This window comes from Aricia agestis, chromosome 11 (genome assembly GCF_905147365.1).
Source record: "Aricia agestis chromosome 11, ilAriAges1.1, whole genome shotgun sequence".
Taxonomy (NCBI): domain Eukaryota; kingdom Metazoa; phylum Arthropoda; class Insecta; order Lepidoptera; family Lycaenidae; genus Aricia; species Aricia agestis.
In genome coordinates, this window is record NC_056416.1 from 3577941 (window position 1) to 3595913 (window position 17973).

At 36.8% G+C, this 17973-nt stretch overlaps 1 protein-coding gene across 1 annotated transcript in view; it reads left to right on the top strand.

Annotated features, from left to right (window-relative positions):
- The window catches only part of LOC121732081 (mitogen-activated protein kinase ERK-A), a 111741-nt gene that overhangs the window by 64527 nt on the left and 29241 nt on the right, over window positions 1-17973 (top strand). Inside the window, exons 4-5 of the mRNA XM_042121866.1 lie at window positions 3255-3389; window positions 12062-12178. Coding sequence (XP_041977800.1) covers window positions 3255-3389; window positions 12062-12178 — 252 coding nt within the window. The remainder of the gene's footprint in view (window positions 1-3254; window positions 3390-12061; window positions 12179-17973) is intronic.

Below are 17973 nucleotides of genomic sequence, written 5' to 3' on the forward strand. Positions count from 1 at the left end.
AAGAGCATCTTTAATTACTTCTTTTCCTTCCTTTGCTTTTTTTGTCTTGAACTACAAAATGTAGCTATTGCGGTCTCGTCATTATATTGACTTTGACAACTTCGATGAATAAAAGCTGATGTCAAAGTCTCAAATTTTTTGTATTTATTGTCGATTCTTTTTTTGCTGGATACCACTAAACGATTCAAAGCTGCTTTTTTATTGCATACACTTGCTTATCATCTGCCTTATTGCAAATGATACAAACAGATTCATCCATACTGATAATCTGAAAAGACAAAATCGAATTAATAATGTCTTCACTATTTAATCGTGAATAAACTCCCATGAAAAAAAAATTAAAGAAATCAATGTCAAAATGTATAAAAAATATATTATAAATCTATAAAAAAGTATAAAATATATATGAAAATCGGCCAAAAGTTTGTTTTATTAGAAATATATTTACGATATATATTTTATATATTTTTTATAGATTTTAAATATATTTTTTATAGATTTTGAAATATTTTTTTTTCATGGGATTAACTACATTTGTTTGTGCAAAATTAAGGAGATAATTATTTTTTTATCTTGTACTAAAATATCATTTAATGTAACAGCTGCTACGAAATATATAGTATATAATAGTAGGTATGTATGTAGTAAGACCCAGACCCGCCTAGCCCCTTCCCCACTTCTCCACGAAATACCTTTTGATGGGCTACAATTTTTCGTAGGTCACTCAGGTATATCTACTCAGGTATATATATAATTTATCTCAAAATAGTTATAAATAAGCATCTACGCATATAATTTAAAGAAAATTAGACAACTTTCTCCAAATATTGTAGATGTCTTATTAAATATTAATTTAATTAACTTATTTGTTTGTTAATTATAGTAGTATATTTTTATTAGCAATTTTTTTGTTATCAACGTCACATGTAATCTAACGTTTTTCGAGTAATTAAAGTCTAAATTTTAATAAATAGCTCAAAATTATTTATAATAATTAAAAAAAAATTTTCAAATTCAAGTTTTTTTTTAATTTTTGCGTTTTCTGAGAAGATTTACCATAGTAACATATATATTTTTTTTCACCATCGGAAAGTAGAGATTCCAACGAACAGAAACCACACCAACTTTTTGAAAAAAGCTGATATTTTGACGGGTGAATTTTCGATTGAAAATTAGGGTGTTTTTTCGATATTAATTCAAAATAAGGTGAAAGAATAGATATTTTTAATTAAATAAATTACAGCGTATTTGGGACATAAAAAGGTAAGTTTTCACAAAATTTCGTTAAAAAAAAAAATTTTTGTATAAGATAAAAATAAAAAACCAAAAACTTGGTTTTTTTAATTTTTCACATAAATTTTGAGGTTATGTGAAAAAAGTGTAAATACAAAAGTTTTAGATCTTTTTATTATCTACAACTTTTCCATTTGACTTTTTTCGATAGGACTTTTAGTTTTGCCGGAAATCGAGAAAATCCGTTTTTTACCCTTAAAAACTCACCCCCATCCCCTTCCCAACCTCAGATCGCCCGTAAATTATTTTTCCTTTCATTTTTATCATATTTCCCTCCTTTTCTAATGGGTTTCATTCTATTATAATTTTTTTTCACATTTCATTATTTTTAAAGGCTTCTACCCTGGTCTATACATTGTAACGCCTACGCTGCTCTACGGCGTAGCAAGCTCTACGAGAAACAGTAATACATATTATGCATTTTAAAGCAGTAATTGAAGTTTAATAATATAATTTACATTAGTAGATTAAATCATATGAATTATTAATATTATGATGTGATTAGCTATACTCATCGACAATGCAATGTGTTAATCACATTAGCTGTTCTGTTATTCGATTAGCGAATTCAGCCAATTATGGCATAGCGGCTAGCGCGTACGGGCGACAATTTTGTCGGTCTATCAACTTGTTGGGAAAACTTTATTATGAGGAGGCTGATTGAATACGGTCGGACTGATATTAACTGACCTGACGTTTTGTGGATTCCCGTATGTGTGCAAACTATTATTATTTATTAGTCATAATCTTACAAGTCACAATTACTAGCTTACTGCTTGATAGTTCGGGGGTTTTGTTTATTTTATTTTGTGTAAACTAAAGTCAGTTATAAAGGTCCGATCCTTGCGGCAAGACACGACCGATTAAAATTCATATGAAATGCCACTTTATGAACTAAGCTAGGTTACATTTTCTACCGACATGGGTCTAGCGACCACTGCCGCCTGAACGACAGCGACAAAGTCGCTTGTGCGTAACCTTAACTTATCACAATTATCATAATATTAATGAGGTATTTTGTGAGCTTTATTACGTGTACTCATAACATTGCAATCAACACGCTGTTAATTTACTTGAATGGTGGTTCTAAATGGATATTGCTATAATTGAATTAGTATTCATTCATTACTTAGCTAGATGCTTCGTATAATATTATTGTATTAATATGCTCGCTTGCTTTACACGTGTTACAATACTCCTTGGATGTTCCGAGCTGATATTCATTAGGTTAATTCGAAATAATAGATGGCTCAGTATAAATCGCTTACAGGTAGTTTTTATTATTCGTAGCTTACAGGCCATTTCTCAGGTGTTCGTGTGTTTCCTGGTTGTTTAAAAATAAAGATAAAGATCTTAAAAAGTTGTCGAGGATTAGATCAAACTTAGAATTGGGGTACTGGCACCACTGGAGTAAACAGAAGCAACGAATAGGCTGACTCAGAAGAGATCTCGTTTATACGTTTGACGTAGTATGTCATATCGACCGGCGCGCGCCGTACAACATGTTAGTTGAAGGCTCAGAACATGAAAAGTTGAAAGCATAAAGTTAATATACCTAGCGGAATAGAGCAACAATCTCGAGCTGTCAAACGGAATCAAAATTGGTTTTCATCTGTGTGAAAAATATGTGTACGTATACACTTACAAAAGCATGATTGAACATGAATTCTATGAGATTAAATTGTCAACGTGCGGCACGTGCCGATTGGACGTCAAAAAAAGAGTGCTGCTGTCATGTATCACACGTCTCTTTTTACCACGCAGTCTTACTGACAGTGACATATCTCTTGCTTGTTTCTCTATTCCGCTAGGTATATTAACTTTATGGTTGAAAGTAATATAGGTACTCGCGCCTACCTCGTGTAGATTCGCCCGTTTGTGTGAAGTCGAGGTACTCCAGTTCTGTCTTCTTTGACAGTATCATTGTATAGCACAATTTAACCATAAGAATGTTGTTCCAGAAATTAAGTAACGACCACATCTGCTACTTCCTGTACCAAATCCTGCGCGGGCTGAAGTACATACACTCGGCGAACGTGCTGCACCGGGACCTCAAGCCTTCCAACCTGCTGCTCAACACCACCTGCGACTTGAAGGTAAGACACAGTAGAGAAATAAAAAACCTTGAACCTCCTACATAACATGCGTAGATTACATTCTATGGGTGGGTTGCACCAGTGGCGTGGTGGTTATGGTTTTAGTTAAGGCTAACTTTAACCTTAACTTTGACCACAGAATTTGGCAGATGACAGCTGGAACGACAAGGCTTGAAATGAACGTGGGCGGGGGCGCTGCTGGTAAAGGAGAACTGTCAAAAATGGCGTTTTTGTATGATGACAGTGTTAGTTCATTTTTTCGCCACGTTCATTCAATGCCATCGTCTTTCTGTAGCTTCACTCTGCAACCTCTATCGATTGTATCACGGGGAGTGCTCTGAGGAATTATTCGGAATCATACCACCTGCAACTTTTCGCCATCGTCCCACGCGAAAAACATACCATCCTCATCACCTTGATGAGTGGCAGTCTTCCACAGTGCGTTTTTCGCGTAACTTTCTGCCGCGCACTGTAAAACTCTGGAACGAACTGTCACCAGCAGTATTTCCGGACCTATACGACCTGCAAATCTTCAAGAAAAGAGCGTATTCCCTCTTAAAAGGCCGGCAACTCACCTGCAGCTCTTCTGATGTTGTGAGTGTCCATGAGCGACGGCAGTTGCTTACCATCAGGTGACTTGTTTGCTCGTTTGTCCCCTTATTTAATTAAAAAAAAAAAACTCAAGGTTATGGTTAAATATGGCGTCCATTTTTGACTTTAACCAAAGATTTGACATTTTGCATTGTAGTTATAGTTAAAGTTACAGTTATAGCTAAAATATGTTGGTGCAACCCACCCTATAAAGTATGTTATAGGGCTTCTCCACGTTGGACAATGATGGATGAATAAGAAATGTAGAGGGGCATTTTGTCTTTAATAATTTCGCATTGTGGCGTGTAGTTTTTTTAAAGCATTGCGTTTTAAGTTTATGCCAAATAGAACAAACTAAGCATCTAGAAGCGTCGATTTTTCTTTATTTAAATCACCTCTAATTATTAGGTATTATAATATTTTTGAAACCACAATAAATACAGTCTATTGGTAATAATATATTTTAAATCATGAAATATGTTCATGTTGGTAGTCCATAAACTTATGTTTACTCACTGATCACGCAGGATCCCAACTAACTGTAATACTTCAATGTCTTCGGTATTGAGCGGTTTTCTATTGCAGTAGAACAAGATACGTTAAAGATCAACTGACAGTGTAAGCCCGACGTACGTTTTCGCGACTACCCGCAAAATGTGTAAGAATATAATGTCATAGTTCCGTTCTGAATATTGCTGATAGGCCGCCTCCCCATATAGGCGAACGCGTTGGCCAACGCGTTCGCAGACGCGTTGGCAGTGCGCTTGCAACGGCGTTTGTGAGTAATCCACACATAGGAAGGTCGCTCAGTATGCTTTGGATCGCGCCAATGTGCGGACGGATTCAAAATGGATGTTGAGTCGCTAACAGCTGTAGCTGTATATTTATTCACAGCATATAATTACTTTGTAAATGTGGACAAGAAAAAGTTTTTAAAGGGTATTCTCGAAATAAATAAATAAAAGGCGAGAAAACGTAACAAACAAAGAAATAAACTCACTTTTACATAATATTTTATAATATTAAAATAATATAAGTAATTATTTTATTACCTACTTATTATTTATTAAATTATTACATATAAAAATTATTACATATTATTATAATTATCATAACTATAACTCCGGGCGAACTGATCGCGCGGCCTATGTGTGGATGAAGCACGAAGCTTGCGACAAATGTCCTTTGATCTTTGCCGACATTTCCGACCCGCGCGGCAAGCTCGCAGACGCGTCGGCCAACGTCTAAATACCTACGGCCAACGCGCGAACGCCCGTTCTACACATTGGGCCAACGCGTCTGCAGACGCGTTGGCCAACGCGTTCGCCTATTGCCGGCACTCGACATATGGCGGCTCTCGACATAGGCGAACGCGTTGGCCAACGCGTCTGCAGACGCGTTGGCCCAATGTGTAGAACGGGCGTTCGCGCGTTGGCCGTAGGTATTTAGACGTTGGCCAACGCGCGAACGCCCGTTCTACACATTGGGCCAACGCGTCTGCAGACGCGTTGGCCAACGCGTTCGCCTATGTCGAGAGCCGCCAATAGGCGAACGCGTTGGCCGACTTAAACTTTTTAATTTTTAATTTATGTAATACTAACCAATGGACCACACTGTAGTCTGAAATAAAGATATTTGAATTTGAAAATAAATATACAGCTGCAGCTGTTAGCGACTTAACATCCATTTTGAATCCGTCCGCACATTGGCGCGATCCAAAGCATACTGAATGACCTTCCTATGTGTGGATTACTCACAAACGCCGCTGCAAGCGCACTGCCAACGCGTCTGCCAACGCGTTGGCCGACGCGTTCGTCTATATGGGGAGGCGGCCTATGTCGAGTGCCGGCATTATATTATAGTGATTTTAAGCCCGGCCGCACATTGTACGAAATTTCTGATCAGAAACAGTTGAACGTCCGCGCTGTCTCTTACTTTTTGTACTGAGCCGAGTGAGCTCGAACTCGCCGGAAGGATATTTCGGATTAGTGTGCGGGGTGGCGGTCCGGCGAAATTCAACTGTTTCTGATCAGAATTCGGACAATGTGCGGCCGGGCTAAAGATTAGGTATTTAAAGTACTTTAAATATGTTTTTATCTCCAGGTATTGAAAGTAGGTACTTTAAAATTTATTTACAGACCCTTTTATTTTATGGCTTGTTTAAGAGGTTTTTCACAGGAGTTTATGTGTTTTTGCGTAGTTTATTGGTTATGCATTTAACGTCAGCTAATAAAACGCGCTATTGAATAAATAAATGTTAGCCGTATTCTCCAAAACCGAGTCTCAACTCATATTATCGGGCAGAAAATGTCAGCATTCCTGCAGCTTGTCTTAATAAATATTTTTTATACAATACTTGCATTGATTCCAGCATTTTATACCATTTGGAATAAAATGATGAATGGGACCTATCTAGGTGGACACATGACTTACTAAAATGAACACCCCCTAACCCACCCCATGACAGATGATGATAAATGATAAAGAAACGTTTTATCCGATGCGTGAGGGAAACTTTTAGGTCACCCCGCAGCAAATAATATATCACACGTCCGTGAAAGGTCTACGCAAATAGCGGAGTTCCAACGGTCACTTTTCGACTGAGCAATGAACCGAATATATGAAAAAGTACTATTCTGACTTGATTTAAGAGTTAAGGCCCTGTATTCCCAGAAACGGACGATTTTCAAGATTTAAAAGTGACAGTAGACACAAAAATATAGTAACTTAAATTCTGAAAAAAATATATGTGTTAGTTAATGGAATATAAATTCCACTGTGTTAGATCCTTAACTAACACATATATTTTTTTCAGAATTTAAATTACTATATTTTTGTGTCTACTGTCACTTTTAAATCTTGAAAATCGTCCGTTTCTGGGAATACAGGGCCTTAAAGGTTTTTTGACAAGCATTTAATAGCGTTGCTATAACCACAATGTTAACCAAAAGCTTTGTCCACACTGTGCCTTTATTCTGTTCGTCAAGGGCATGCGTTATAGCGCAGTCAACAGCGAACGTGAGGCATGCCCGCAACGAATGCCCTCTGACCGTATCCAAAACTTCAAAAATGACTATGTTGGCGTTGCAGTTGCGTTCGTTGACGCATTCAATTATTGAATGCGCCAAAACGAAAGAAGATGAGAAAATTGAAGACGAAAGCGCATAGTGTGGACATAGCTATTCGGTATGTTTTTGAATTGTGAAAAGCGCAATGTAATCAAAAGGGTTTGAGGTTTGTATGGGCCCAAGCCTCATGAATTTGCCCTTACAAAAGGTAAAAAAAATCTCTTTCAGTGCTGCTACTTTCGAATTCAACTCTATACAGGCTCACACGAACTCTAAAATATTATAAGTATTATAACTTTGTTTTGTTACACCCCGCATAAACTTCTGTCAGAAAACTTCAGATACCAGGCATAAAATATGTTTGTTGTACAAGCGCTCTCCCACATCCAATTTATTGGCTGAACTAGTGAATTGGATAAAATTGTGTATATTGTGTATATTGTGATAGTTTATTGTTCGGGCAACATCTAGTAATAGGGAAGATGCGATATTTTTATTTTTGTGTTTATTTTAAAGAACTCCATGTAGAATAGACCACAAGTATATTGAAAAAATTAAAACACTGAAATTTACTGCAAAAAATGCGCTTTTAAATTGTCAATTTAAATTTTGGCGCCAAAGCGGATCTATAGTATATATTATGACGCCACTACTGTTTGACAACAATTGACAATGGCCCCATACCTGATCGTACCTCTCAAAAAGTTATCTTGCCCCACGTTCCATTTAGCGTAAAAACGATCAAAACGCTCAGAATGGAGGCATTTTGATCGTTTTTAACGCTAAATGGAACGCGGGTATAACATGTGTGACGTCACTGAACGCTGATTGGTGTTTTTGAAATTCGTTCCGTTTCAAGTTACTTTTAATTCGTATTTTTTGTAAAAAAAGCAATATCTTATAAAATATTAACCTTGCAGTGGCCCTTCTTTTATATTTTTTTAACGTTTTAATAGCAAAATTTTCATAAATATTATATTTGCATGTTCCCTATTGTAAAGTTGGTACTCAACAACAATTATAGCTGAGTACATGCACCTAACGACGCGACGTGCCGCGGTGTCACAACTTGTTTCTGTAAATTCTCTATGAAATTTCTTTCGTAGCGCGTAGTAAGCGACATTAAAAGCTAGCGAGGAAATTTTATAGAAATTCAGAGACCAGTAGTTTCCTACCAACGTTTGCTAAAGCTTAAGGGGCCGGGTGTCATCGAAATTCTCATACATACGTAATACCAAAATAATTTTCTCATACGAAAATATTTAACATAAACATGTGAAAAATAACTCAAACGAGTTATTTTTCAGCTTAAAATAGTAATTACCTAGGTTCCTGCGTAAAAATTTACTACAAAATATTTAAACACTAAAAATATAGTAAAACACTAAAAAATATATAAATAAATAGTAAATTTACTACAAAATATTTAAATACTTACTATAGTTTGTGCGTTTTAAGATGATATGGGTGACAGTTTTCATATTCCTTGCTACGGGTTTTTTTTTTACAAAAAAACAAAAAAATAAATGTTACGTTTTATACGTGGGAGAGCCATGCTTCGGCACGAATGGGCCGGCTCGACCGGATAAATACCACGTTCTCACAGAAAACCGGCGTGAAACAGCGCTTGCGCTGTGTTTCGCCGAGTGAGTGAGTTTACCGGAGGCCCAATCCCCTACCCTATTCCCTTGCCTACCCTCAACTTTTCCCTTCCCTCAACTTTTCCCTTCCCTACCCTCCCCTATTCCCCTATTCCCTCTTCAAAGGCCGGCAACGCACTTGCAGCTCTTCTGATGCTGCGAGTGTCCATGGGCGACGGAAGTTGCTTTCCATCAGGTGACCCGTTTGCTCGTTTGCCCCCTTATTTCATAATAAAAAAAAAAACATTTGAAAAATGGCAGATGCATGAAACGGAACTTATGTCAATAGAGATTGACTCTGTTGAATCGAAATCAAATACGATAAAAAAGGGCGGCCATCTCACCACTGAAATGTCAGTACGAAATCGATAATTTCGATTGCAATTCCTTTACGAAGTGATTCGATATTTTTAAATTATCGATTAATTTTTGATAGGTAACTTCCCTACTATTGTCAATTATAATGTGTCACGCATATCATCATAAAACGCACAAACTATAAAAAATATTTTTTATACATAGTTTAAATATTTTGTAGTAAATTTTTACGCAGGAACCTAGGTAGTTACTATTAGGGTTACTATTTTAAGCTGAAAAATAACTCAAACATGTTAAATATTTTCGTATGAGAAAATCTTTTTGGTATTACGTAATACTTATGTATGAGAATTTCGATGGTATCCGGCCTCTTAATGTACGTCGTTCGCTACCAACTCGTATCTTTGATTAACTATTTTTTAAACTGGGTCTTGTTTTCTAAAGCTTAAAGTATGCTGTTAGCTTTGCATTTATAACTTGAAGCATTTTCTTTAGAACTGACTTCAGCTTGCTGTTCAGGATCCACGTTTATAGCTTAGTATAGTCTTAAACTACTTCGAAACTAACAGTTTTAATCGACATAGTTTCGCAATTGAAGTTTCTCCATCGATCCTCTAATCCGAGATGAGACTGGCGACTGGACACATTTCAATCTTCAATTAGTTTTATACAAAAAGTTTTAGTTGCCAACGTTAAACTTTTCTACCGATTTCTAGAGTTTCCCAGTTGTTTTGTTGTTTAGATTTTTATTGTGTTCTCAATTATGATAAGATAAGAACTATTTTTTAAATTTTATGTCAGAAACGTTTTAAATAAAAAATAAGACTTCTTTGGAATTATAAAACTAGGCATTAATATTTTGAAGCAACAAAAAAAAGAATGTTTTATAAACGTTGTCTTAACTTCAAGGATGATACCTATAATATAATTGTGTATTCTTCAAAAACAGGTTAAACCTAGCAATCCCAATTTAAATTGTAGCAAATTAAGGCTTATTTCTTCAAAATGAGCGGTCTTCTTCGTCCCCGACTCTAATGGCGGTCTTTAGCTCAAATATTTCTCGTTCGCTTTTGATTACATAAAGGCCGCTGTTTGGGCATCGTCGGAGACTCGTCAAGGAAATTCGCTAATTGGTGTGATTTAGTATGACGTTTGTACAACCCTACAATTTCATCTCTTATAGTCATCTTTTATAGTATCACTTGACAGAGTTGTTTCATACTCAAGTCCTGCTGACAATGTCAATCAAATCTTATTGCAGATAACATGACTGAATTTAATTAAGTGCTCCCAAGACGATCATTCAGCATGACATGCGTTGCGTGCTGACATGCACTCATGATCGTTTATTTTATTGATTGTGCGAATGACATGCAAAACACGTGGTGTACTTTATAGATTGACAAGTTGTTTAATTTTTCATCCTGCAATATGTGTATGACATGCGCATGGTCGTTTCGCGATCGACATGCCATGCAACAATTAATACTGTCACGTAAATGCATGACATGCTGAATTACCGTCTAAGGCTGCGTTTCCACCACCACCAGAGCTGAGCGGAGCTGTGTTGCGAGGAATGTGTTTTTGAGAACCAATAGCATTGCATCGCCGCGCTGAGCGATGTCACGGCAAATTCATGTCAATGAAGCGATTCTATTGGTTTTCAAAAACACATTCCTCGCAACACAGCTCCGCTAAGCTCTGGTGGAAAGGCAGCCTAAGGAGCGCATTATACACGGTCTCATGGCATCCATGTGTTGTGACACATAGATGTTTGGATCCTCAGATCCTTGTAGGGCTGGTGTAAAGATGTAGTATAAAAATGTGACACACAATCGAATTATTTGGTTCTTTTTATTAATTTTAACCGAGGTGCGTAATAACAAAGTTTTCTAGTCTTTCGGTCGGGTCATAGCCGCTCGCGCCTAACGGTATAAAGTTGCCATAGTACGTCATGAAAAATATTTTTAATTTTCAATTAATAACTTGCATGATTCGATATTACTTCTATAGGTAAATCGTTCTGCTGCGGGAAAACCACCACTAAAATGTCACGTTGTAGGATGACACAACAGTGTTGTAAATAAAATGCAATATAGAATCGATATTCTACTAAAACGTTGTACACTTTTAGTCAAAACAACTATCTTTGCATACGCTTATTTTTACTACTAAAATTCTGTTTGAGTTCGTACTGTATTGTATTTATTTTTAACCGTATTAAACGTTTATTGGTACGAATGTCATTCGATAGGAAATACACGTCGCCGCGTTCAGTTTGCGAACATTTTGACATCACATTAATTGTATTTTACCAGAATATTCTTCGATTTTAAACTATTTATTTTGTGTTTCCTTAAAATGTGGTTGTATTGTATGTGCTTAATTTGGATGCAGCAAATACTTGAAATGTAAAAAAATTGATTGATCCAAATGCAAATTCGCATCGCATCGCAAATATCTGCGACAAAAATTGCGATGCGATCCGACGTCGCATCGCAATTAATATCGGCGGCAAAAACATTCCATTCTCATTATTAATACTTTAAAAATTCGCGCGATGCGATGTCGCATCGTAGTTTTGTGTACGAGTCGAGCGCTAAGATAGGATGTCATGACTGTTGTACATTTCAAGCTGGTAAAAACTTCTTAATCCTAAAAAAAGTTCATTTCAAAGGAAGTATGTAGGTAAGTAGTATTATTAATATTATTGACGACCTCTGTGGCTCAGTTGGTGGGTTTTTGGTAGCTCACCCCGGCTTGAGCTACCAAAAACGCGGGTACTAATCCCGCCGACGGAACAAAAAGTTTTCAAAGTTTCTAGGTCATGATGATGATGAGGATGTGTATTAAATATGTGTAATGTGTATCATATAATAAATATCTTAAATATATGTATTGTATAAAAGTATTAAATAAATTTCCGTTGTTTGGTACCCGTAACACAAGTATTTTAGGTAGCACGGGCCAGACTGACGTGGTGTGAAGCGTCCAGCCGTCCTTAGATATTATTATGTTTATATCCTGTAATTATTGAGTGTATAATCTGTTGCAGATTTGCGACTTCGGTTTGGCGCGAGTGGCGGACCCCGACCACGACCACACGGGGTTCCTCACCGAGTACGTGGCCACGCGCTGGTACCGCGCACCAGAGATCATGCTCAACTCCAAGGTAACCAAACTTCTACATTCTAGAATGTCGTGGTATGTTCTAAAACAAGACTGCTCAATTCCAGGCCATGTGGCCAGCGAAAGGAATCCATATTAATATTATAAATGCGAAAGTGTGTCTGTCTGTCTGTTACCTCTTCACGCCCAAACCGCTAAACCGATTTTGCTGAAATTTGGCATGGAGATGCTTTGAGTCCCGGGAAAGGACATAGGATACTTTTTGTCCCACAAAAATGTACGGTTCTCGCGCGATAAACGAGTTTTGGCGCAACGGAGTTGCGGGCGTCATCTAGTTTTAAATAAGTGACCCGCGCAAGTATGTCTTTTTCCTAATAATTGAGTTTTTATTACGTTTGTCCGGATAATAACAGTAGGAAATGTTGGTGGCCCGTCTTTAACGTATGAATCCACCGCTTGAACCGACTCTTCAAAAAGTTAAACACCTTGTCCTAAAATCTAGATTCTAGAATATATTGTGTCTTGTTCTGCCTAACGATCCTGAAGTTATAAACGGCCTGTTACCTGTATGGGCATTTTGATGTTAGAGTTAGTATTATTATTTATTAGATATATTTATTGTAAATTCATATAAAACAAGACGCTAAAGAAACTACTTCAAAGTAATTGAAATGCGTCTCCCAGCCAACGAGTGCACTTAATATTAAGATTGATCTGTCGTTTCCATTAGTCGTTAAATTATGAAGTCCTCGTCATAGAAACTACTCATCCGCGAAATAGCCGACACAAGGGTACTTAGACAATTTGCATTCGATAATTTCGACGTCGTTAGAAATAAAAGTGAAAGAGATTTGACCTTGCGATGCGATATCTATCTACGTTTATCTGAGAAATTGTTGAAATTATTGAAAGCACGTTGACTAAGTATCCCCGAGCGACCGTCGCATTGTTGGCTAGCTTTTTACCTTATTACTATGACAATAAGGTCGAAAAGTTCCCGCAAAAGTCTTAACCAACAATGTATGAATTGACAATTTAAACATTGCCTCGCTCGCATGCAAATCAAACTTCATCGAATATAAATAGGAGTGGTGTTTTTAAATAGCTTTTATATATAAGCCCAACCGATTGGAATTTAAAAAGCTTTATAAGGTGAAAATGTCGATCTCTCTGTAAGCTTTAAGCTGACTTACAACGAAACTTTAGCTGCTGCTCGCGAACATAAACTTAGGTAGTGATTTACAACGTAAGTTGGGATTTAATATTATGTTCACGAAGCAAGTCTCAAAAACTTACAATCATTATTATTAACTAGATGTTCCGCTGATACCTTAAACCAATGATATTCTATGTTACTAACGTAACTAGATTGGAAGTTTACGGTAGCAACGCGTTGCCACTTCGAAGATGCCTGCAGGCATATCTCACATACATAATGACATAACGAATATATGACTTGACATTGTCTTTTGAACAAAAAAGTGGTTACGCATTTCTGAGAATCTTTTGTAAGACATTGCTACTCTAGTATTTTAGAAACTCATTGCCTTAAACATACAAAAGTGCAGTGATAATAAGCACAAGAATGTCATAAGTCATAACTAACTGACTATTGTATCAGCAAATGGGTTAATAAATAAATAAATATGTTCCGCGCAGCGTTGCCCGTGTAAATTAGGAATATCACGGAAACCGTACATTTTCCGCAAAAAAATAGGCAATGTTCCTTCACGTGGTCTATTCTTCATGTGTACCAAAAAACGAGTAGTTCCTGAGATTAGTTAATTCAAACAAATAAACAAAATAACTCTTCAGCTTTATAATATTAAGTATACAGTGTGTAACAAAAATAAGTGATAATACTTTAGGGTGTGTACGTGTTCCTTGTAGAGAGTTCACCGTGAAAGTGGCAGCTCTGAAAGACGAAAATTTTTTTTACTTTTGTATGGGCAAGGGCCCGAGCGTCACGAGTTTCCCCATACAAAAGTGAAAAAATTTTTTGGTCTTTCAGCGCTGCTTGTTTCACAGTGAACTCTCTACAAGGAACACGTACACACCCTAAAGTATTATCACTTATTTTTGGTACACCCTGTATATGTCAAAATTTGTATGGAATGTTGTCCCTAGTCTTGTTGCTTAGACTAAATGTTGCCTAAAGCTGCATACGCGCAAAAGAAACCGATGATGAGGTCGTCATACAACATATCTTTACTGTAACATTGTAAAGATTTTTGAAATAATAACTGAAAATTCAGTTTCCCAGAAACATATTTTCTTCCTTGAAATCTCCTGAAATAATTCTAGTAAATTTAATGAAAATTCAGCCGTATTGCCAAGGAAAAAAAACTATTAAGAAACTTATCTATAAGACTGTCTCGTGCTGGTCTCGTGTTACAACGCTATATTTTTTCAAATTAAACTTATTCGTTTTCCTGAGTATTTTTAAGCAAATGCTTTTTATAAAACAAAGGTTAAAGAAGTCTGTATTTTTATCAGCCAACTTTTGTCCAAATTATGAAATCTTTCCCGTTTTGACGAAACACCTAAAAATACATAACCCGAAGAAATGTCGAGGTCGTGAACTCTGTCGAAAGCTGAACAGCTTTTATTTAGAATACGCCTAGGCCGTAATATCGCTTTACGTGGTTTTTCATTCGGATAACGAGGTGTGTGTTTTACGATGTCAAAGATAAATTTGTTAAAAGATACTAGATGTCGCCCGCAACTCCGTTGCGCCAAAATTCGTGTATCGCGCGGAAACCGTACATTTTTTCGGGATAAAAAGTATCCTATGTCCTTTCCCGGAATTCAAAGTATCTCCATACCAAATTTCAGCACAATCGGTTAGCGATTTGGGCGTAAAAAGGTGACAGACAGACACACTTTCGGATTTATAATAATATGGATATGCCTTTTTTTTCTTTAACATGGGGAAATGCTTTACGCATCCCCGGCAAATTGGGGATTTTGGCCGGGGTATGTGGGACTCATGCGTAGTCTACCCACTAAAACCCCATGGTGCTCCACTCATCGCCAAAGGCAGAGTTGCGGATACAATAGAACCTACCGCAACAGTATGGATATGCCTAGGCCGTAATAACGTTTTACGTAGTTTTTCATTCGTATAACGAGGTGTGTGTTTTACAATGTCAAATATAAATTTGTTTTATAAAAGATATTAGTTGTCGCCCTTGACTTTGTAATGCCAAAATTCGTTGCCAGAGTTCAGCAAAATCGGTTCAGGGGTTTGGGCGTGAAGAGGTAACAAACAGACAGACACACTTTCACATATTTTATAATAGAGGGCGACTAACCCCAAACACCGTCCTTCTCTCTTCACACTCACACCCGTCTCTCATATGCTACTCAACAGTGTTGCTAAGCGAGCGAACTTTGTCATTGCCTACGGTTTCCAAAGAAATTTATAGCTGCTTTTATATTTTCAAATTCATAAGCTTAACGCATTTTTCAAGACCAAAAATAAATGTGCTACCTTTTGCGAAAAATTTTTGGGGACTAACTATAATAATAATAATCACTCCCACACCGGTTTCGGTGACGGTAGCCGGTTTCATTGAAACCAGGCCAGCCACGCAGGAGTAATTTTATAGTGCCCTAGTGCGTGCGCAGTAACTGTACACAAGAGCACTCTCTATTCCTTTACTCTCATAATTCAGCGGGACGGAAGACCGACACGACTGTCGACTGGCGAGAGATCAGGCGCAGGACCGAATTTTTACATGCCCATCCGACGCATGAATCATTTTACTTGTCAGATAATGAGGTGATCAGCCTGCATTGTCCTAACCAAACTTGGAAATAACATGTTTCCAACCCGGGAACCGAACCCACGACCTCCGAGTCAAGAGCCGCGCTCTGTACCACTAGACCATGGATGCGTTGATATATTTGATATTATTATGTACACTAACTATACCTACTTATTATGTTAAGTTTGTAGGTATAGAGGGATTGGGTTTTTCGGAGTTCAAAGAGAAAATATAAATTACTCAAAAATGTAACGTTTCGTAGAGATAATCTTGCTGGATAGAATTCACTTTAAAATTCTCTTCATACTAAATTACGTGGAAATACTTACGGTATATTTCTTCCTATAAAGGCCGGCAGAGCACTTACAACTCTTGAGATGTTGCGGATTTCCAAGAGCGATGGTTAGCACCTTTCCATCAGGTAATATGCTCGTTTGCCCCTAAGTCTTATCAAAACCTACTTAACAAGCAAAATCGAAAGTAACCTATAAAAGAGTATAATAATATGAGACAAAACAATGATACCTGGTATACACCAAGTCGTGCAGTTTCAACTTGAAATATTAATAATGTTCAACACGTCGCATTGACGTACTATTAATGAATGTCGCATTTGTTTTGTATAAATAATAAAAGTATTTCGTATGAGTAAAAGAGTTAAGGTGATCGTAAGGTACGCGCCGCATTTCGTGTACTATGCGGTGCGGGCGAATTTGCGAGGGTTCACATCATTGCGTACAAGAATTTCTAAAATGCGGCGCGTGCGGTCCGTACGTTGCTGATAAATGCGCGATCATCTATAAAGAAACCTTCTGTCCAGCAAACAAAGTTAAGTTTCTAGTAGCTCACAGTTAGGGGTTAACAGTCAATTTAGACAAAGCCATCCATTTTTAATGTTTATTTAAAGTGAATTCTATCCAGCAAGGTTACCTCTACGAAACGTTACATTTTTGAGTAAATTATATTTTCTCTTTGAACTCCGAAAAACCCAATCCCCTCTATACCTACAAACTGAACATAATAAGTAGGTATAGTTAGTCCCCAAAACATTTTCGCAAAAGGTAGCACATTTATTTTTGGTCTTGGAAAATGCGTTAAGCTTATGAATTGGAAAATATAAAAGCAGCTATAAATTTCTTTGGAAACCGTAGGCAATGACAAAGTTCGCTAAGCAACACTGTTGAGTAGCGCGTTTCTGTATAATTATCCATATTACTTAATACAAATGTGAAAGTGTGTTTGTCTGTTTGTTATCTCTTCACGCCCAAACCCCTGAACCGATTTAGCTGAACTCTAGTATGGAGATACTGAGTCCCGGAAAAGAACACAGGATACTTTTTATCCCGGAAAAATGTACGGTTCCCGCGCGATAAACGAATTTTGGCGCAACGGAGTTGCGGGCATCATCTAGTATATTTTATAGATAAATCTATATATTAATACGTGAGCCAAAAACTTTGTATCCCTTTTGACGAAAAATGGGGAAACATAGGTGCATGAAATTTTACACAGTTATAGTTTATATGGTGAAGGAGTGCATCGAGCTAATATTATTTTGAAATTATGCTTTTATCATACACTTTTTTAACAAATAAAACATTACACACACTACAACACACACACTAGGAAAAATGACAGATTTTTGAGTGACAAGCCAACATACGTTTATTTATGGTTTAAGTCTGTTGACCACTTGAAATTGAAAATGGATTATAGTTTTTTTTATTGAATCTTAGATACTATTAGACAATGCTTACACAGCCAGTCTGAGATCAGCTGAGTCCCAGAGACAAGAGTTGAAAAAAATATGATAAAGTCAATATTTCTTTTACAAAATATAGGTATTAGTCCTCATGTCGTTGAAACTAAGGTCGAATTTCGACCATTGGGCGATCTCTAGTATTTTTAAATACTTACTCTGAACTATAAAATTAGGCAGCAAGAATCCACTGTCAGGAAATATGCCGGTTCTTCCTTTCTGCCATATTACTGTGACAGTTAGAAATAACTAGAATTTACTAAACATTTGAATTCAGTCTAGCCTTTGCCTGGAAGTTATCTCGTTTGA